At 44.9% G+C, this 22,749-nt stretch overlaps 1 protein-coding gene across 1 annotated transcript; it reads left to right on the top strand.

Moving 5' to 3' along the window:
* Positions 1-12,199: 12,199 nt before the first annotated feature.
* LOC145960087 (uncharacterized) lies at positions 12,200-13,501 on the top strand. Its single transcript, XM_083079357.1, has one exon. It carries the CDS (start codon positions 12,200-12,202, stop codon positions 13,499-13,501), a length of 1,302 nt encoding a protein of 433 aa, XP_082935483.1.
* Positions 13,502-22,749: the final 9,248 nt, after the last annotated feature.

The following is a 22,749-nucleotide window of genomic DNA, read 5'->3' as shown; positions in this document are numbered from 1 at the left end:
GATTCGTCGAACGAACAATGTACATAATAAGCTATACTAAATACTTGATGATGCTGGCACAAATTTTGTTGTTCTTCATCCATCTTGGCCAGAACGCATTCTAAGTCAGCGTATACGATGAATGGAAGCCGTTCCTTCCGATTAAAGTTGTTGAACTCGAGCCACTTTTCCTTATCGCTCGGTAACCGGATAGCGCAACCATTCATCTCACGGCAGTCGACCGTATGCGACTGCAACTTGTCTGAACTAAAATAATGCAGGCATCTGTAGAAGAGAAAAATTTCTTTTAATTAAGATTTGGACAAGTTGTTATATAACTTATAATTATTTACCGGTCGTAGATATATTTTTGACCGTTGTGTTTGCTCAGTTGTGAGCTCACGAGCCGGGATAAATTCTTGATCCACGCGAAATGCCCGACGTTGTTCCCGTCTTCCACGTATAGCAGATTCACATGCTTATCCCGGTTTTGCTCCGTACAGGAACAATGCCCTCGTTTTCGATGCCGTACACATTGATCGAAACGTCGTTAACAAGTTCAAATTTCTTAATATGATTCATAGTCACTGGAAACTCAATGTCCCGGAGATTCAGCACTGTTGCGTAATGCGATTACGATGATTCCCGTTCCTCTTTCCTTTCAGCGGGGTATAAGGCGGCGACCACTGCCCACGCGAAACACGCATTGTCTTTTGATTTTATGTTTAACACCGCTCTCTTCATTATAATCTCCCGCGGCAATTTGATATGACATCCCGCATAGGATTATATTTATTTATATTTACAGTCAAATTTAATATTCGCGACAGTGCCCATCCGCTGTTGCGTTCCTGAAACTCTTCCAGCGAAGCTAGGGTGGGCTCGATGACGCACCGTTTGTATCACTCGCGTAAATCGGACGTGCGAAAGAGTTCATAGTTTCTCGTATTGATACTTTTGTTGGCACGTTTATCTCCGTTCACGAATTCACCGTTAAATATAGTGTTCACTTTCACATTATAGTGTTTTTTCATAATGTTCTTCACATGTTCTAACACAATGTCTTTGGCGTCCTCGAGAAATTGGCGAGGTTCGATGTGATTATAGTTTATCACCGCACCAGTCAATACGCGACTCTCGAACGCCGTATCAATCTCGCGCCACGCAAGTCCATTTTGACGCGCGCTATATCCGGCACCCGCGTGTACGAAACGTCCGCGTAAAGAATTTTTCAAACCCTCGAGGCGCGCGATCCGAGCAATCAGCTATTGTCGATTTTCGATCGATAATCGCAGTCGTTTAATTCGACTTTGCTCTTCCAGCGACTCGATATATGTATCACATCGTTGCTCTCACACAATGTAATCTTCCAATGAATTCACCAAAGTGGATTGCTCTCGCAAACTTTGTTCCTTTATATTGTAACAGACTTGCGAATAGCGCTTCCCAATGTCTGTTCTGATGTACTTTAGCGAAAATACTGGTGGGATGTGCCTCTTTATCATGACTTATATTCTTCTGCATTGTTTTATATTCGAACATTTTAGAATGAATTCATCTTAAAAAAAAATTTCCCGGAATAGCGTGTGCAGTTTAACCTTGATAATTTCGCGTTTTGTTACGTACATTTGAAAATTCTAACGTGATTGCATCAGGAGCAGCCGTACATCGGCGCTCGATTTTAGCGCATTCAGCTAAATCTTTGTTCTGATGCGCAATTTAACCTTGAAAATTTCGCGATTTGTCACGTACAATTGATCGCATTAAGAACAGCCGTACATCGGCGCTTGAAAATTTTTGTTATATTCAGCTAAATCTTTGTTCTGGGGATGATGATATCATCGCAGCCGTACATCGGCGTGACAAAATTTTAGAGGAAATTGAAATATTGCGTCAGCAATAATCCCCTCTACATCGCAATTTGCGATACTATTTGAATTAATAATAATTCTAATACGGTCAGTATTGCATCAATCGCGCGTGTGAAAGGTTCACTGAAGAAATCAACATGAACTTTTACGTTCCGATTCGAAACGGCGAAACTCCACCGTGTAAGAAGCAAAAATGCGACATGTAAGAAAAAAGATTTAAAAATTTTGTTTTTTATTAAAATTTTCTTAAATATTGGTCTAATTTATATATATTTTTATAGCATTCAGCTTCGTCGTGCGGCTCGCATACTTGGAAGAAGATACGCTCTAACCCCGACGTCGTATAAATATTTGGACATTGGAATAAGCGTTGGAGCTGTATCGTACGTGGAGCTGATTCTCGGCGATAATCAAGGCAATCAAATAGTGTTGCCTTTTTCAACGTGGAATTTGTTGATGCAGAAGCAAACAGACATTGACTGTTTTCTACAATCGACTGCTCCCCCATTAAGGATTAGAGATTTAACGATCGAAGTGCATCAATCGAAAATTGTAAAATTCGTATTATGCGACAATTCTTTGTATATGAAACCACAAACATTATTACATTTATTTAATTTTGAAAATTGTATTGATCATATGCACAATTGGTTATGCGAGAATACCTATCTCGTAAATGAAAAATTTAAACAATTTGAAACTGTATTACAACGTAACAATATTACTACTGTATGCGATGCTGTAAAAACGATACGCGAGAGTGATGTCTTTAACAGCGAATCATTAATTGATTGCGAATTATTAACATGTGCTGTAAATGATATTCTTTACGATGCGTGCAATAAATAATTATTTTTATTCCATCTGTGATTTTAATTCTTTCCTTTCATACGAATAAGAATAGTTGATAATTTTCTCAACACGCTCCACCAAAGATGTAGAGAAATGCTGAGGTAGATGAGACGTGATGCTCTAGTTAGAATGAGACAAAATATATTAAAAGATATATAATGAAGAGGAGCCTGCGACATTAGAATATTATTTCTTTCGTTGGTCTTCTGTGTTTCGTTGGTCTTGTGTGTCATTGGTCTCGTATAATGGCTGAAGAAGACGTTATTATCATCAACGATGAAACGGATGATGATGATTATTGGATGAATCCAGATGTGGCGGAAATGGAGAGAGAGAGAGAGAGAGGAGAGAGGAATGGAGGAGATGGAGAGAGAGAGAGAGAGAGGAGAGAGAAATGGAGGAGTAATCATCCGATGAGGAACCTGATTTCCGTTTTCGGATTAGTAAAGATGAATTACTTCGAATAGAGCGGGAACAACTTTCAAAGAAGAATCTAGAAACTTCAATCGTTCAGTTTATAGGACATCAAGAGCTCGGCTTGAAAAAACCCCGCCCAAATTCGTTGAGGATATTTCCCCTAACTCGAGAAATATGTGCGCGAGAATTTGTAAAATATTATGGATGTACATGCTCCAATATAGAACCTAATCATTCTGAAGTAAAATGTATTGGAAACAAACTACGTGAAAATCTCGAATTAATAAGATATTTTCAAAAACTGACAGAAGATGAGCATGAGAATATACTACGGCGGAACTTGGAAACATTGAAGGTAAAATATTTTTGTCGATGTGTAATAAATTTAAAACGCAAAATTATTGTTTGATTTTAGAGTTTACGAGAGGATAAACAGATATATGAATCCAAACCTGTATCAAAATATAAATTGAGCGTATTGCCCAATAAAGATGAGCCATGGAAAATATTGTAAGTAACTTACAATTTATAATACATCAAAAGTATCCTAAAATAGATTGTTAAAAATAATGAAATGTATGTCTTTTTTCTGTTCCAGGAGCGGCCTCCCCTTAGCCCGGCGCATCACCCCCCACCCCTATATATATTTTTTACATTAAAGTTTATATTTATATATTATATTATTATTATTATTATTATTATTTTATTATTAGATATATCAACACACACACACAAATGTATTTACACACACAGTTAAATAAATTTTATATTTATAATTGAAAAAAATTTATTTATTTACACGCCTCTCCCTTGCGATCCAATCCCTTGCGCTCCCATCCCTTGCGCTATCTCTCTCGCGCTAGTTATAAGAATTTATCGTTGTCCCTATCACACTCGTCATTATTCTCGCGATATTATCATTCTCTCTTTCGTACGCACTATCGTTCTTTCTTTTGCACACGTTGTCTCGTAATATTCTCTCTTTCGTACACGTTGTTCTCGCGATATTATCGTTCTCTCTCGCACGCGTTATTCTCGCGATATTATCGTTCTCTCTCGCACGCGTTGTTCTCGCGCTATCGTTCTCTCTTTCGTATGCTCGCTATCACTCACTCACTTACCTTTACGTCGTCCTTTTCTCACCTATGCGCCATCTTACAATGCGTCATCCTTGGCCCACGTTGACGCCATCCTTGTCGCACGTTGATGCCATCCTTGTCGCACTGTCCTCTTCATACACTTAGCGCTATCCTTTTCCCACACGTAGCTCTATCCTTCTCACACCTTCGCACTGTTTTCTTTCCGCGGATCCCCTTCCCCGAGCGGAGCCCCTCGTCCATCGGTCGCGCCGCGGATCCCCTCGCGGAATCCCTCTTCCCCGCGCGTGACATCACTCAACGCGCGCCACAGTTCCCTCTTCCCCGCGTGTGACGTCACTCCCCCCGCGCCGCGGTTCCCCTCGCGCCTCACCCCCCCTGAGAGGACCTGAGTTAGAACTCTCCTAGTATACCTACTGTATTATAAAAATAATTATAAAATAATTTATATAAAAATGTAAAACTAATACTAATTTATGTAAAACTGTAAAAATAATACTTAATTTTTTACTGAAATATTAAGGTCCGTATTTAGGAATATAGTCGTTTCTCAAATCTCGTCTCAAGAACGTATCAGGTGAGATACTCAGATTGGAGTTTTTTGTCTTGCAATACGAACGGTTCTATAATTACTTTTTGATTAAAGATCATTTTAGACCAGTGCTCGGAATTTGTTGAACTTTTTCAGGCCGATATCTGAGGCGACGCCTACGATCCCTCCACTATCGTCCAAGGCTCGACGGCCGAGCCGCCGATCGCGCACGTAACGCTATGCTTCAGAAGCGTCCGCCAAGCCGTTTCGCCAAATCGTCATTAAAATTTTTTTTTGGTAAATAATTTTTCTTTTTATAAATAATTAAATATCAAAATTTTTATTATTATAATATATTATATATGTATAATTTGTTATACATACATATTATACATACATGTATGTTATAATAATATATTTTAAACTTTAAAACGGCGAAACGGCTTGGCGGACGCTCCTGAAGCATAGCGTTACGCGCGCGATCGGCGGCTCGGCCGTCGAGCCTCGGACGGTAGTGGGGGAATCATAGGCGTCGCCTCAGAAATCGGCCTGAAAAGGGCAACTAATTCCGAGCACTGCTTTAGACTGTATTCAAAAATGTACTGATGACTGTATTGATAAATGGAATAATTACTCACATGAAATTCGTCTTGAGATTTAAAATATTGATTAAAGCAGCGATGCGTGCTTGTTTGAGTAACCTTTTTTTAAATATCCCAAGTGAATGCAAAATGTCATCGACACAAAAAAAGAAAAATTTTACATCGTTTGAAAAAATGTTTTTACTTGAATGCATGGTCAAGTACAAACATATTGTTAAAAATAAAAAAACGGATGGCAGTTCCATTAAAGCCATGCAGGAAGCATAGGTCAAGATTGCATCTGCTTTCAATGCTAGCACTCACATTAATGAAAAAGTAATTATTATATATAATAATAATAATAATAATAATATAATTTATGTAATTATATATACAGAGTGTATTTGAAATGATGCACTAAACTTTAGGAGCGTATTCTAGAGGTCAAAATAAGACTTTTTTTTCCTGTGAATATGGGTCCGCAAATGAACCCCCCTCCGAGCTAGAGGCCCCTAATGTTTGGGGAAAAAATTGAAAATTGGCTGTATTTCAGAAAAATTATTATTTGACCTTGGTTTTGACGTTACCTATCACCCTCTCTTGAGAGATAAATAAATTTGCGTTGCGGGTGTTTGGCCAATTTCACACATTTTCGAATTTTAGCGCAGAAGGGGGTTCATTTGCGGACCCATGTTCATAAGAAAAAAAGTCTTATTTTGACCTCTAGAATACGCTCCTAAAGTTTAGTGCATCATTTCAGATACACCCTTTTTTTTGACAACCCTGAGGAAATGCTTTATGCATACCCTCGCCCCCGGGGGAGGGTCGAGGGTTATGCAGGACTCCCGGCAGTACCAAGTGTTGGTCCGCCGGTTTACCCGCTAAAACCTCAGGAGTGGCCTTCCGCTCGCGTCTGGAGGGGCAGGCGGGGACCCGGAACTGGCGGGTGCAATACGTCGGCATCCCCAACTGTGAATCCCCTCCGCGCATAGGACCCGACGGTCTGAGGTTCACCGCCGGGTCTCCTTCCCGGGGAGGACTTTTATTTGCCCTCCCCTTCCTTCCTAACCGTGGGCGGACGTAGCCACGCCGTCCGCCCACCTTCCTCGTGGACACGCTTTGTCACCTTGGGCCCCCGCCCTTGATGACTGGGTCCAGAGGGAATCGCACTAGGGGCCGTCTTCAGACGACCCCCGGGCATTCCTAAGGGGGGTCTCGGTCCTCCCTTTTATCGCTGTCTCCGCCCTTTACTGGGCTTGAGGGAGCCGTAGCTTCCTCGCTTCGCTCGGTGCCGAGCATCTAACACCGTGAGGAGGGGGAGGGGGATAGACCCTCCTGTCACCTCCTCGCCATCCCGTCTGTTACAATCTGGCGCTCGCGTACAGGAGAAGACTACGGGGGAGACGTTGTCGTGCCTCCCCCTCTGTCTCAAAGGGACGGTCATACGATGGCACAAAAGTTAGGTGATGATTTTATGCTCATCTAATAAAGCACCCTTCCAAAAGTAACATATGAAATCTATTTGCTAATGTAAGGCCTATTACCGGATTCTCGGACCGCTAAAGTTGGCTATCCGTGCGTGAGTTTTACAGAGCCCATCGCTAGGAGACCAGTGTACACGCACAAATACGCAGTCAAATGATATGAGAATGACCTACTAGTTAAGAGAAAAAAAAAAGTATGCATACATGTATGTATATATGTATATGCGTGTGTGTCTTTGTGTGTCTGTGTGCGTGTGTGTGTGTGTGTGTGTGTTTATAAATAATGTGTACAGCTAATATGTAAATTTTCAAGCAAACAATGCTTGAAACAATAGCATTCTGTGCAGTGTGCACATTTGAAGTCAGAAAACTGCTCGCAGTTAGAATGTGAGCAGATAGAAAATTTTTCAAATGAGAAACAGAATTGGGTCGGGGTTTTGAATGCTTCCGGATGCTCATCTAGATAACCCGCCTTGTAGAAGGCATACTTGATCATATTACGAAACCTAGGCGCTTGGAATTGGAAATGAGCCAATGCTTGCAATTTGAAGTAATTGTCTCGCTTCCAAATTTTATCGCATACTTCAAGAGAATCCGATATATGTCGTACAAATTGTTTGTACGGCCGGAAATAGTACACGTCGAGAGGCTGGATCATGCCAGTGGTTCCTTCGGGAATGAGCAACCTCTCGACAATTAATCCTTCATACTTGGTAAGGATTTCTTCAAACAGCTTGGTGTTCTTGTTAGAGCTCCAACTATCGGCAACCAAAAGGCATTTTTTGATGCCTTTGCTAATTGAATATTGAAACAGCAAGTCCATATAGATCTTCAAGTCTTCGTTGGTCATCATCGCGCTGGTTCCCGCATACGCTTTGATAGAGTCTGGAATGACAGGCTTAATGATCTCGGGAAACTTGCCGTTTGCCTCTTGGGATTTTAAATAGAGAAAATCTATTACGGTGCCCGAAGCGTCGATGTTGCCCATCACCATATAGGAGTGTGTAGTTGCATTCTTTGAACCTATAGTTACAAAAACTTGTTTGGCACCTTTTAAAGCCAAAGTGCGGTAACTATGTAGTTCCTTATAAAATCTCGATTGATCGAAATTGATCACTTCATGAGGCTCATAGTTCTTTTCCTTGATGGTCTTCTTGACTAGATCAGTGAATTTGACTGCCTTGTCTTCCAACTCCAATCGATTCTTCCAAAAGTTTTTGCCAACTTTATGAGTGATACTTCGAGACACAATATTGTATTTCCGTTTGAAGTTTAGCAGCCAACCACGGGATGCCTTGAACTTCATGTTGGGGTTGATTTCATTTTTTGCTTGAATGCCCCATTTTCTGATTTGAAGATCGTTGACAATCCCATGTTTGTCTCTCTTTTCGCAGAAAAGCTCGTACACTCGCAGGTTGACGCTTCTAGCCGAGCCATAGCCACTGTCTTCAATTTTTTCGGCCCATTTGCGAAGACGTTTCAATCTATCGCCGACTATATTGGGAAATTGGGACTTGACGTTGATTTCGGTTCTCTTTTGCTTTCCCAATGTTTTGACGTATTCGGGAGATAATGATGGGCTTACTATAATCGTCCTGTCTGGTCCAGTAGCGGTAGGCCTTCTCCCATTTCCATCGAGGAAAGTTCTCTTTGAATATACGAGGTTTCTTTGGCTCGGGATCAGGAATATAGTCGGGATCATTGCCGACGTCGTCGATATCGTCGACCTCTTCGTTCTCCTCGAATTCGTTCTCTTCGAACTCGTTGTCGGTTGTTGATCAGTGAGATCAACTGGTTCGGGAACGTAGGGATCGATGTTTGCATCGAAGTCGATGTCCAACGTGTGGATGCTTTCGAGGATCAGATCTTTATCGACGAGTTGTTTGTTAAATTGCTCTGCCATCATCATTTCACAATAATCAAAATGATGAGACTCGGATAGGATGATGTTTTCCAATGTTTTCATCGATATCTTATGCTTGCGGCAAAGTAGGGCGATGACATTGATAATATCGATGGATCGAGGCATGTTCTTGCTTTTCGCCTCGATGGTGCGATCATTGGGATCAGATGGTAGTCCTGAAAAGGACTGGTTTTCTAGCCCTGAAAAGGACTGTTTGTTCGCTGAATTACATGGTTCCATACCTTGGGATATGTTCAGGAAACGGCTGAAAATACTGGAATCGAAGAGAAAAGTTCGTAATGTGGCAGGAAACTACTGACGCTGATATAAATGATAACAGCTGCACGTAACAAGTCTGCAGGCGCACGTCTATCTCTATAAACTTTTTTTGCTTAATGGGAGAAAGCTTACCGCTACTGGACCGAACTATCTCTTCGATTCGTATCTATTTGTATCATTCCAGCATCAAGTTTCCCGAGATCATTAAGCCTGTCATTCCAGACTCTATCAAAGCGTATGCGGGAACCAGCGCGATGATGACCAACGAAGACTTGAAGATCTATATGGACTTGCTGTTTCAATATTCAATTAGCAAAGGCATCAAAAAATGCCTTTTGGTTGCCGATAGTTGGAGCTCTAACAAGAACACCAAGCTGTTTGAAGAAATCCTTACCAAGTATGAAGGATTAATTGTCGAGAGGTTGCTCATTCCCGAAGGAACCACTGGCATGATCCAGCCTCTCGACGTGTACTATTTCCGGCCGTACAAACAATTTGTACGACATATATCGGATTCTCTTGAAGTATGCGATAAAATTTGGAAGCGAGACAATTACTTCAAATTGCAAGCATTGGCTCATTTCCAATTCCAAGCGCCTAGGTTTCGTAATATGATCAAGTATGCCTTCTACAAGGCGGGTTATCTAGATGAGCATCCGGAAGCATTCAAAACCCCGACCCAATTCTGTTTCTCATTTGAAAAATTTTCTATCTGCTCACATTCTAACTGCGAGCAGTTTTCTGACTTCAAATGTGCACACTGCACAGAATGCTATTGTTTCAAGCATTGTTTGCTTGAAAATTTACATATTAGCTGTACACATTATTTATAAACACACACACACACACACACACGCACACAGACACACAAAGACACACACGCATATACATATATACATACATGTATGCATACTTTTTTTTTTCTCTTAACTAGTAGGTCATTCTCATATCATTTGACTGCGTATTTGTGCGTGTACACTCCTAGCGATGGGCTCTGTAAAACTCACGCACGGATAGCCAACTTTTGCGGTCCAAGAATCCGGTAATAGGCCTTACATTAGCAAATAGATTTCATATGTTACTTTTGGAAGGGTGCTTTATTAGATGAGCACAAAATCATCACCTAACTTTTGTGCCATCGTATGACCGTCCCTTGTCAGCTTCCCTGTATGGAGGGGAGTAAGGAGGGCTCCTTGCGAGCGCCAACCTTTGGCTGCTCCTGATAGGAGGGGGCCGGGGGGAAGATGGAGGAGATGCCAACGCCCCCCTATTGTCCTCAGCATCCTCCTTCTCCTCCTCATCGCCGCTAACAGCGGCCGCGGCCCCCCCCCGCTGGTGCTGGTGGTGCTATCTCCCGACGGCGGATTCGCTCTGCCGTCTCTTTCAGCAGCATCACCTCCTCGCAGAAGGTGACGACGGCCCTCCAAGCCTCCCCACTGCCGGCTATTTTGGTAACCAGGACCGGCAGTGAGAGGTCCTCCCCAACTACCCCCCTGAGCGCACGGCGCTGCGCGTCCCACGCCTCGCAATCCGCGAGGGTATGCTGCGCCGTGTCGCACAGGATGGGGCAATGGTGGCACGCCGTGGTGAGTTCCCGGTTTATTTGACGCAGGACTTTCCGAAGCATCCATGCCCTGTCAATACCTGCGTCAACCGGAACGTAACCTCCCCCTGAGCCCTGTCAATCCACTCCGAAAGACAGGGCCGTACGGCCCCGACGGTCCTCTGACCCGCAGTACGCAGATCTGAGAGGTGGGCATCCCACCTCTCCAGCATTGACTGTCGGGCATGGATTTGGATGATCCTTTTCGCTCTGAGCGGCGGCTTTCTTCCCGTGGCCCCTAGAATCTCGCTCGCGCTGATAGACTTCAGCATATATTGCAGCGAGAAACTCTAGGAGGTCCATCCTGCCAGGACGGTGGCCGCTGCGTGTGACACCGTCCTGTAGGCCCTAACCACCCTGGCGGCCATGCATCTTTGGATGCGACGTAGCCTATCTTTGGCTTGTCGCCTGGCCGCCAGATCCGCCGCATATAGGTGCACCGTATAGGGCCACCGAGTTGATGGTGGCCATATACATCTTGCGCACTCGACCATTCGGACCCCCAATGTTCGGGAGGAGCCGGGCAAGTGCCGCCGCGACTCTCTCCACCCTGGGGGCTAGGGCATCGAAATGATGCCCAAATGTCCATTTGCCGTCCAGCAGGAGACCAGATACTTAATCCGGTCCCCCACCAGGATAGAAGTTCCATCGACACTGATGTGGGTCGGCGGCGGTACTCCGGAGGCTCTTCCGTAAAAGAACATCGCCTCCGTTTTCTGTACCGCCACTTGAAGACCCATGTCGGTAATTTCCCTCACCACGCGTGCCACCGCGATTTCGGCCCTGGCCGCTACGTCCCCCCAGCTGTCCCCCACGGCCACCACGAGAGTGTCATCTGCATAGCAGATGGCGTGGCAGCCGCGGGGGGAGGCAGGCAGAGTACTCTGTCGTACGCGAGGTCCCATAGTAGGCTGAGGACGATCCCGAACGGCCTCAACACAATTTGGGCCAAATGCCCACTTGTTTCCGCGAACAAAATTGCGGAAGGCGGAAAGATTCGGGTGGGATGGACAATGGTCAGAGTGGACATCCTTGCAGATCGCCCCCTCCAATTCTATAGATGCTTGGAGGGGGGACATGTGGCGGCACGTTGCCCCAACAGCATAGACCGGAGCAACAGATGCTACCGGTGTGACCAGAAAGGGTATCATGCACAGGGGTGCAACAACGAGGTGCATTGTCCCGTATGTGCAGAGCAAAAGCTTCCCGCCCAACATAAGGTGGGGAGCAAGGCCTGCCCAGTGGTCAAGAGGAAAAGGAGGGAGGTGAGAGAGGTAGCTAAACCTACCCCTACCCCAAACTCCCCACAACTACAATTAGGGAAAGGAAAGCCCCTCTCCCTCCGGTCCTAACGGAGGGAAAGGCCCCTCCCCTCCGTCCTCACCGATCCCCTCAACATCGTGGGGAGACACCGGGGGGATGGCCAGGGCGGGACCTTCAAAGAGAAAGATGGAGAGTCAGGGGGACTCCAATGGCTCTGATGGAACAGAGCCCGAGAGGCTAAAGGCCAAAAGAAGAACGGCCAAGAGATCCCAGTCCCATAACTCCAACAAAACGGAGATCATGGAGACTGAGGGAGCGGAGGGGATCTAGGCTGCAGGATGACGAAAATCCTGCAAGCCAACCTCAATCACGCCCGCCAGGCACAAGACTTGTTTGTGCATAACCTGGCGGAGCGTGGTTGTGGCCTAGGGATCGTCGCTGAGCCGTACGAGGTGCCAAAGAACCATCCATTGTGGATGGCATCCTCGTGCGGCAAGGCGGTGATCACATGGAGGGCTGCCACATACTTCCCCCCCTGCACTCTAATAGAAGCAGGGGAGGGGTACGTGGCGGCACAATGGGGGCGCATCGCCGTGCTCAGCGTCTATCTGACACCGGCTCTAGACGTTGCCCGATTTATGAGAAGGCTGGACCGGATGGGGGAGTGCGTCCGAAGGCTCCTCCTCCTTCCGAGTCCGGTACTGGTTGCGGGCGTTTTCAACGCCAAGTCAAGCCTATGTGGATCCCCGCAATCAGACACGAAGGGCAACGTCCTGGTGGAATGGGCGGCGGAACTCGGCCTGAGTATACTGAATTCAGGCTCGAGGAGCACCTGTGTGCGACCACAGGGGCAATCCATCGTCGATCTTACATGGGTCAGCCCCTTGACCGCGCGCCTAGTAGACGACTGGAGAGTGGTGGCGGATGCCGAATCTCTATCGGACCATCGATATATAAAGATGGTATCCGCCCCAGTCTCCAGAGAGGTACTCACCCGCCGCCGCGAGGCGAAGAGCGGAGCGCGGCGATGGGCCCTGAAGAAGCTGGAGGAGAACGCCCTCTTCTCCTCGATTCTCGCGGCCATGTGGGAAAGAGAAGGGAGAGGGGTAGAGGAGATGCCCCTCGTAGAGGAGGTACGTTGGATCCGGGGAGTCATGCAAGACGCGTGTGACGCATCAATGCCCCGGATTCGCCCCTCTCCCAGGAAGGCAGCATACTGGTGGACGGAGGAGATCGTCGAACTCAGGTGCTCCTCCGTCCACCAGAGAAGGCTTTACGACAGGGCCAGGAGGGCCCGTAATAGTCGTGATAGGGCCGCGAGACTCGAGGAGGCGCTCGAGGCGTACAACGCCGCTAAGCAAGAGCTTAGGGCGGCTATTAAAGCCGCGAAGGCCAAGGCCTGGGAGGAGTTATTTCTCACCCTGGATCAGGATCCGTGGGGTCGCCCCTACAGCATTGTGATGAGAAAGCTAAAGGGAGGGGCGCCCCCCACCACGGAAGTCCTGGATCCCCAATTCGTTCAGCAGGTTGTGGCGACCCTCTTCCCAGCCGGAAGGGGAGCCGCACCTGCCCCGCCCCGGAAGACGAAACGGGGCGGGACTGGAACGAGGAAGAACTGGGGGTCACACAGGGTGAGATGAAGGACGCCGTCGGGAAGATCAAGACCGGGAAGGCTACCGGTCCCGACGGCGTCCACGGCAAAGTGTGGGCTCTGGCCTTCAAAGAGATAGAAGGTTACATGAGGCGCCTCTACAACAGGTGCCTCGAAGAAGGTCGCTTCCCCACAGAGTGGAAGAGGGCCAACTTGGTCCTCATTCCAAAGGAGGGCAAACCGGGGAACCAACCCTCGGCGTACCGTCCCATCTGTCTGCTGGATGAGGCGGGAAAGATCCTAGAGAGGATCATCGCTAACCGCCTCGTCCGGCATTTGTCCCGGACCGGTCCCGACCTTAGTCGGGACCAATACGGCTTCCGCAGCGGGCGGTCCACGGCAGACGCCATACTTCGTGTCAGGTCCGCTGTGGAGGCCGAAGTGGAGGATGGCGGGGTGTTGATAGCGGTGTCGTTGGACATAACGAACGCCTTCAACACCCTGCCATGGCGGTGGATACTGGGGACGTTCGAGCACCACGGTGTACCCCGGTATCTCACCGCAGTGGTCCGGGACTATTTTAAGGACAGAGTCCTGGCCTTTACAGACCGGGACGGGACGATGCGCAAGAGGAGTGTGGAGTGCGGGGTTCTACAGGGCTCGGTATTGGGCCCGTTGTTGTGGAACTTCGCCTACGACCACGTCCTCCGAACAGCCTTCCCCCCCGGCAGCAGTGTCGTCTGTTACGCCGACGACACACTAATGCTTGCTGGGAGATAGACCTGTGGGGAGGCGACCACCAAGGCGGAGATCGCCCTGGAGAGTGTGGTGCGCTCGATAGGGATCCTGGGGTTGGAGGTGGCGGCCAGAAAAACCGAGGCCGTGGTCTTCCGCGGCGCGAGGACTGGTCCGCTGCCTCCAACTCTCATCCGGGTAGGTGAGGCTCGCGTCCAGGTTGGGGGGAAGATTAAATATCTTAGACCCCAACTGGACGCGACCTGGTCCTTCGGCGAACACTTTCGCTGTCTGGTCCCGAGAGTAGAAGGAGTGGCAATGGCCTTATGCCGGCTGCTCCCGAATCTCGGGGGACCGGGCGGAAGGGTTCGCCGAGTATACGCCGCGGTGGTGAGTTCGGTGTAATGTAATTTGCAATTAACAATTCCATATTTTTTCTTAAAAACAACTATGTGTTTTCTTTACACCAATTGATTCCTCTCATTATTTTGTACGTAAAAGTATTAAGGTAAGATAATCGAAAAATAAATATTTTACTAGATATTTTACGGTTTATGTAGAATTAAGAAATTATTTCAAGCCTCATAACTCAAAAAGTACTTAACGAAAAGGTACTTAATTATAGTGTTTTGGAAAGCTCTCGATGTCAGCTACAAGAATGTGCAAAAATATATAGGGTATTCCATTTAAGAAATTTAAGGTGACCTTTATGTGACCTTCAAATGACTGTTCAAGGTCAAATCATTGTCACCATCTTATGGCCCCCTCGAAACCAAACAACTTTTGTCTGAAATATTTTTCTCTCCCGGGCTTGGTTTTCGAGATATTCGACTGGTCGGATTAAAATGAAACACCCTGTATATATATATATATATGTGGCGTTTTGCCACACACCACAAATACATACTAGCATACCGCACCGAGCGCCTGTGGTACGGCAGCCCGTGCGTGCTGTACACGAACGGTAGCGCGAACGTTAGGGGATACCCCCGTGCTGAATCGCGGGACGGCCAACAGATGGCCCAGCAGCAAATCCTTTTCGCGTAAGCAAGAACATGCCAAGACGATATATAAGGCCGGGCGCAGCGACGAAAAGTCGAATCTCGATTCACCTCTGAGCTAGCAATAGCATAGAGAACGAATACGCAGATTTATTTTTGGACGAGCCTTGCTCCGAAAGGATTCCGTTGAGGCGCAGCCGGATTCCACGGCCGCTAATCTCGCCCCGATCACCCGGGCCAGCGAAGCAGCCGTGTGAGGACTACGAGCCTCCGAAGAAGCGAGTCACCTTCCAATTATTGCCGTGGCAGCTGATTCCACTGGAACTGGATCCGCCACGACTTACAAGGCCACCCAGGATATTGTTGGACACCTGGGACATCCAAGTGCGGCGCTACACCTCGCCTACCACCACCGGAAGCTATCCGGCCTTGCTCTCTTCATTGCCTCCATCACCCGTGGGCAAGAGAGAAGTCGGAGTCCAGACGGCACGCATCTCCGTGCATCGAGGGATCCAGGTCCAATCAGCGACCCGAGAGCAAGGCAGCCAATCAGACAGCGATTGGGAACCGAACCATACGTCCACCGCAACACAGACGGAGGATACGACGGCTGACCCGAACAATAATCACCTAGGATCTCTGCGGGTCACTAAGACCCTGCCGCCAATCACGTACCGGAAAAGAATAAGCTCCTAGGTTTATTCACAAACGGTCCTTTTCAGGACCACACAAAATTGACACCAACATACTTTACTGTACATAGACACATAGAATAAATTATTATTTTTGTACGAAGAAAAATCTATCTACGTCGTACCTACACTCAGCCTTATCCTCGGCGAACGAAACTGCGAACACATTACGAACACACGCGCATAATTACATAGAGCGGAAACTTAGCCGCCATATATATATATATATATATATATACATATATATATATATATATATATATTGTAACGTTGCCGTCCTGACGCGCGTCCATCCGCCCCGAAAATCTTGACGGGGCGCGAGCCGAGCGGCCGCGCCAGAAAAAGATTGCGAGAGACGTATCGAGATCTCCGGAGAGACGAGCTATTGTTGTATTTCGCGTCTTTAATTATTTTTTTTACATATATTATTTTATACATGGTGCAATCCGCCGGAGAATATCAGGAAGAGGATGAAGAGGAATCTCTCACGACAACCGGCACGGCGCTTTCCTATGTCCGAAATTACGGGGCCCGGGACGACACTAATCTCCGCGGACGGTAGCAAGAGGTCGGCTAAAGAAGACTGCCGATAAAAGGGTCGTCATAAATTAGGAGATTTAAATTATCGGGGCCACTATGACCCCCGATACGGCGTTGTCGCGGGGCGCAATAAATTCTCGTGTGTCGCGGCGCTATTGGCTGCGGATCCGCGCACCTCTGCGCGCAGGATTGACGCCGTTATCAACCCTGGATCGTGAGATCCAGGCAGACACTGTGCGGGCGCTCGTAGCGTGTGGTAGCTATTTGTTTTAGTCGTTGTCGTTGTCGAGAAAATGTTTTCGCTGCTGACGACCAGACCACACACTGCTTGCGCTCACCGATTGGAACCAAATTTCGAATTAGATAGGTTATAACTAGACATGATTCCTGGTAAAGCCGTTTTGATGCATAGGTCTTGGTTATCCCTAGCCAAAATCTCAATGTTGCGCTTTTAATATTGCTTGAATAGCTACGAAATTTTCTAAATACGTTACTGTACATTTTATTTCGACGCGAACATATTGATATGTAATTTTAACGTTAACATATTGAAAAAAACACAAATAATAATTTTTTATTTATTTATTTTTTTTTGTCTAAAATTTTTTTCTTTTTTTCCTTTAACAAAATTTTATTCATCAAACAAGTAATAATCTTTTTATTAAACAAAATTACAATAATTCACTAACACAAAATAATAAATTGTTTATTCAACAAAATTCTTGCAAGTAGCAAAATGAAATGTCATAAAAATAATGTTTGAAACAACTAATTCTTTTGCACCAACTACACCGAGTGAAGAAAACATTATTACAAGCAATTGTGTCACATTTTACATATTCTCTAAAATCAAATGAAAATTTTTGTGGGTTAATACAAATTTGTGGCTCATCAATGTCAAAACCGCACAAATACCATGCTCGGCGTAACCAAGATGAATAACGTGGCGAAGAAAACTGGTTATAAACAATCGAATGCAATTGAATGATTGTTTCGCGATGGTGAAGCTTATCTTTAAAATCTTCATCTCGGAGAGAATAATCCGAAACATATTTCACCATTGCTTTGTATATCCAGAAAAACTGTCTGTCTAGTGGTCGCCTTTCGTATGCAGTCTTGGGAGGAATATTTATTTTCGTAACAGTCTTGTGTGTTCCTTGTGGCGATGTAAAATTTTCATCTTTAGTGAACGGCGTCCAGCTGTCAATGTTGAGCAAGTTGTCCTCTTTGTCGGAAGCGTACGGCCAGAAACACTCGTTTAGATACTGGTGCAGCTCTTTGTTGCCCATCTTGCCCGAGGTGGTGCAGATCACCACCACGTTTCCCAGCGAAGTAATCAAATCATTAATCTTTCTGGCATAAGTTGGTGGGAACTGTCCTTTGAGTTCTTGGATAACGATGTATAACTTGGGTCCCAGTTCGCCAGAAAGTTTGATCAGCGGCATGATTGTATATGAGTGGGTCAAGGCGTTCAGATTGTGTACTTTTCCGTAAACTTTTTTGCTTCCTTTTATTTCCAACGTAATGTTGCGATGTGTCTCACTTTGAAAACCAGACTGATCGCAATTGAACACAAACTCGGGTTTGTAGCATGGTAATATCGAGTTCACTTGGTTGACGTAATCGATGCCTGCCTTCTGAATCTCATCAAGGCACATCAACTGACGATGTGTGTAAAAGTGCGTTATCTTTCTCTTCTTGATTCGATGTCGATTCTTAAACTTCACTAACCAGGACGGAGACGCTACAAACTTTTCTATAGGAATGGCCAACTCTTGTGCTATTTCGAGGCTTAACTAACGCAAATCGTGATCCCTAAGAAGAGCTCCGGCTTCACGCAGATCGCAGAATCGAGCAAATAGTCTTTCGTCCAAAATGCGATAGAGCTCGATGATAGATGATTTGGCATGTAGATGATTTTTATAATTTGAAATAGTCCTTTTGCTGACCTTAAGACGTTTTGCGAGCCATTCGAGATTACTGTTTGGGTATTGCTTGATGGTTTGAATGATTCGTTTCACTTTTTCCTCATTAAATTTTTCTGGCTTTGATTTTTTCTCTGGTGGGTGATAAGTTAGATCTGCTTCCTCATTGTCGACATTTTCCGCAATACACTCAATTTTGCAGTCAAAATAAACCGTATAATAATATTCTTTATCTTCTGATTTCTCGTTATAATCAGCAGGATCCTCTGGATCAAGTTCGAGGCAATCGATTTCATCGTTATCAAAGACATGATTCAAAAAAACATTGATTCGATCAAGAACTTGCTTTTCTTCAGGCGAGAGTTGACTACAGACATTCATGTCGAAAGACGATTGCAATGAATTGACTAGATCGCGCATAATCCGGTCCTTGCTGATTAGCATGGTGATTTTTGATGTTTGGAATTGATAAAGAAAGGAATAAAGAACTAGTACATCAATAAAAAAGAAATGATGATCAAGATAACAAATAATCAACACAATAAGATAGATTCTTACGTATTTCACACGTAACACGATTTGATTAAACCATGCCAAGTATCGAGATTGAAATAAAAAAAGAAATAAATGAAGTACCATCTAAAACAAGTGAATGTACCACCAAAAGAAAAGCGCTGTTTGTAAAACGTTTAATCAAATCGTGTTACGTGTGAAATACGTAAGAATCTATCTTATTGTGTTGATTATTTGTTATCTTGATCATCATTTCTTTTTTACTGATGTACTAGTTCTTTATTCCTTTCTTTATCAATTCCAAATATCAAAAATCAACATGTTAATCAGCAAGGACCGGATTATGCGCGATCTAGTCAATTCATTGCAATCGTCTTTCGACATGAATGTCTGTGATCAACTCTCGCCTGAAGAAAAGCAAGCTTTTGATCGAATCAATGTATTTTGAATCATGTCTTTGATAACGATGAAATCGATTGCCTCGAACTTGATCCAAAGGATCCTGCTGATTATAACGAGAAATCAGAAGATGAGGAATATTATTATCCGGTTTATTTTGACTGCAAAATTGAGTGTATTGCGGAAAATGTCGACAATGAGGAAGCAGATCTAACTTATCACCCACCAGAGAAAAAATCAAAGCCAGAAAAATTTAATGAGGAAAAAGTGAAACGAATCATTCAAACCATCAAGCAATACCCAAACAGTAATCTCGAATGGCTCGCAAAACGTCTTAAGGTCAGCAAAAGGACTACTTCAAATTATAAAAATCATCTACATGCCAAATCATCTATCATCGAGCTCTATCGCATTTTGGACGAAAGACTATTTGCTCGATTCTGCGATCTGCGTGAAGCCGGAGCTCTTCTTAGGGATCACGATTTGCGTCAGTTAAGCCTCGAAATAGCACAAGAGTTGGCTATTCCTATAGAAAAGTTTGTAGCGTCTCCGTCCTGGTTAGTGAAGTTTAAGAATCGACATCGAATCAAGAAGAGAAAGATAACGCACTTTTACACACATCGCCAGTTGATGTGCCTTGATGAGATTCAGAAGGCAGGCACCGATTACGTCAACCAAGTGAACTCGATATTACCATGCTACAAACCCGAGTTTGTGTTCAATTGCGATCAGTCTGGTTTTCAAAGTGAGACACATCGCAACATTACGTTGGAAATAAAAGGAAGCAAAAAAGTTTACGGAAAAGTACACAATCTGAACGCCTTGACCCACTCATATACAATCATGCCGCTGATCAAACTTTCTGGCGAACTGGGATCCAAGTTATACATCGTTATCCAAGAACTCAAAGGCCAGTTCCCACCAACTTATGCCAGAAAGATTAATGATTTGATTACTTCGCTGGGAAACGTGGTGGTGACCTGCACCACCTCGGGCAAGATGGGCAACAAAGAGCTGCACCAGTATCTAAACGAGTGTTTCTGGCCGTACGCTTCCGACGAAGAGGACAACTTGTTCAACATTGACAGCTGGACGCCGTTCACTAAAGATGAAAATTTTACATCGCCACAAGGAACACACAAGACTGTTACGAAAATAAATATTCCTCCCAAGACTACATACGAAAGGCAACCACTAGACAGACAGTTTTTCCGGTCATACAAAGCAATGGTGAAATATGTTTCGGATTATTCTCTCCGAGATGAAGATTTTAAAGATAAGCTTCACCATCGCGAAACAATCATTCAATTGCATTCGATTGTTTATAACCAGTTTTCTTCGCCACGTTATTCATCTTGGTTACGCCGAGCATAGTATTTGTGCGGTTTTGACATTGATGAGCCACAAATTTGTATTAACCCACAAAAATTTTCATTTGATTTTAGAGAATATGTAAAATGTGACACAATTGCTTGTAATAATGTTTTCTTCACCCGGTGTAGTTGGTGCAAAAGAATTAGTTGTTTCAAACATTATTTTTATGACATTTCATTTTGCTACTTGCAAGAATTTTGTTGAATAAACAATTTATTATTTTGTGTTAGTGAATTATTGTAATTTTGTTTAATAAAAAGATTATTACTTGTTTGATGAATAAAATTTTGTTAAAGGAAAAAAAGAAAAAAATTTTAGACAAAAAAAATAAATAAATAAAAAATTATTATTATTTGTGTTTTTTTCAATATGTTAACGTTAAAATTACATATCAATATGTTCGCGTCGAAATAAAATGTACAGTAACGTATTTAGAAAATTTCGTAGCTATTCAAGCAATATTAAAAGCGCAACATTGAGATTTTGGCTAGGGATAACCAAGACCTATGCATCAAAACGGCTTTACCAGGAATCATGTCTAGTTATAACCTATCTATATTCGAAATTTGGTTCCAATCGGTGAGCGCAAGCAGTGTGTGGTCTAGTCGTGAGATCAGAGGACGGAGTCGGCTCCGAGGATCATCCCCTGCCTACAGGAGCGAGTATCGGTGAGGTTGCCCATTTCTAAGTTGTGAGCCACGTACGCGATCCCGTCCGCTACCCGGCCGTTCTGTCGCCATCGCCATTTTCGTGTTTCGTTGTCACTCGGGCTTTGCCCTGAGCTTTCGATTTTCGTGCATTTCGAGCGACTTGAGACAAGCGACCGAGGCGTCGAGGACGAGCGTAACGTCGGCCTTAATTGATAGGGAATCGTTCTTCTCTCTCCGAGATTCGGGGTGTCGCGAAACGCGTAGCGACCGGCTCTCATATATCGACCACGTGCGCGGTAAATCGCGGGGCATGAGTTCGCTATATGTGCTGTCGAAAAGAGTTGTCGAAGCCGCGTAACATCCCCGCAATCGATCTTCGTGCGATTTTCGTGTGTTAATTAGCGTGTGTGTATGAATGTTGCGTGTCGTGAATTTGCGAGTATCGTTCCGTCTTTGTCTTAATTACGTTGTATGATCTGCGCTCATTTCGCGATATTTGTCGTAAGTGTGAGTGTGTAGCGGTGCGTAATAAATTATGACAAATTGGGAGATTGCCGAAATCTGAGAGATTCGCGTGGGTAAAAAGCATTACGCCGAAAAGTAAAGTACAAGCGGCGTAATCGGCGTCCGACGGCTATCGATAATCGATCGTAGGAACCGTGCTCGTCGCAAGCGAGGTCTATCGTTTTCGCAATTTAATTAATTATTCTCGCTTGATCATTAGGCATTCTTTCGAACCGTTTGCTGTCCATGAGAGTATCGAGATTAAAAATTAAAGCGAGTAAAAGTGCGTTTGCGGGAAAAGCCCCTAAAGTAAAGTAAGACGACGATTTGATTGTCGAATTATCGTTACATTTTTCGAAACGCCGTTCGACCGCGCGAGGTCTGGCCATAAAAACGGTCTAGAAGAAATACCAGGAATGTGTTATCGCTTTCTTAGATTCTCGATTTCGCGTGAATATTCGATCCTTCTGATTCACGTTTGGCGAATTTAGATAGATTATTATGTTATGTCCCTGGTTTGAGTCGCGGTCGAGTCTGTCTTGAAAGAGGAAGAAGATCTCGTTGTCAAGGATTTGTTGATGGAGCAGCCGTCATTTGAGTCTGGAGCCAGCTGTCAAACTGAGCGGACGCGTCTCGATTTCCCGTGTGATTATTATCGTTATATCTGTTACATTCTGTGTTCTCTGGTGTTATTAACGTTCCTGTGTTCTTGTTCAAACACGAGTGTTTATTTCCGTGTGCGCGAGCGTGTGCGCGAGTGCCGATCGTTGTGTCCATAGACTTATACTAATAGACTGCGCAACCCAACGGCCGCGCTGTCGTCGGGACCAGAGAGAGAGAGAGCATGAGCGGTCGGGGCTCTGTTCTTGTCTAACGGTGCGAGTGGTGGGGATGACGATATCTCCTCCGAGTGAGGGAAGACCTATGCTTCCCTCACTCGGAGGAGATATCGTCATCCCCACCA

Source organism: Camponotus vicinus, unplaced genomic scaffold, assembly GCF_025532165.1.
Source record: "Camponotus vicinus isolate PSW18456_S1 unplaced genomic scaffold, iyCamVici1.0 SCAF_10, whole genome shotgun sequence".
Taxonomy (NCBI): domain Eukaryota; kingdom Metazoa; phylum Arthropoda; class Insecta; order Hymenoptera; family Formicidae; genus Camponotus; species Camponotus vicinus.
This window is presented reverse-complemented; position numbering and strand designations above follow the sequence as displayed.

What these genes read in the sequence shown, in the direction of transcription:
- LOC145960087 (XM_083079357.1), top strand. Translation starts at nt 12,200, where the DNA reads ATGACGAAAATCCTGCAAGCCAACCTCAATCACGCCCGCCAGGCACAA.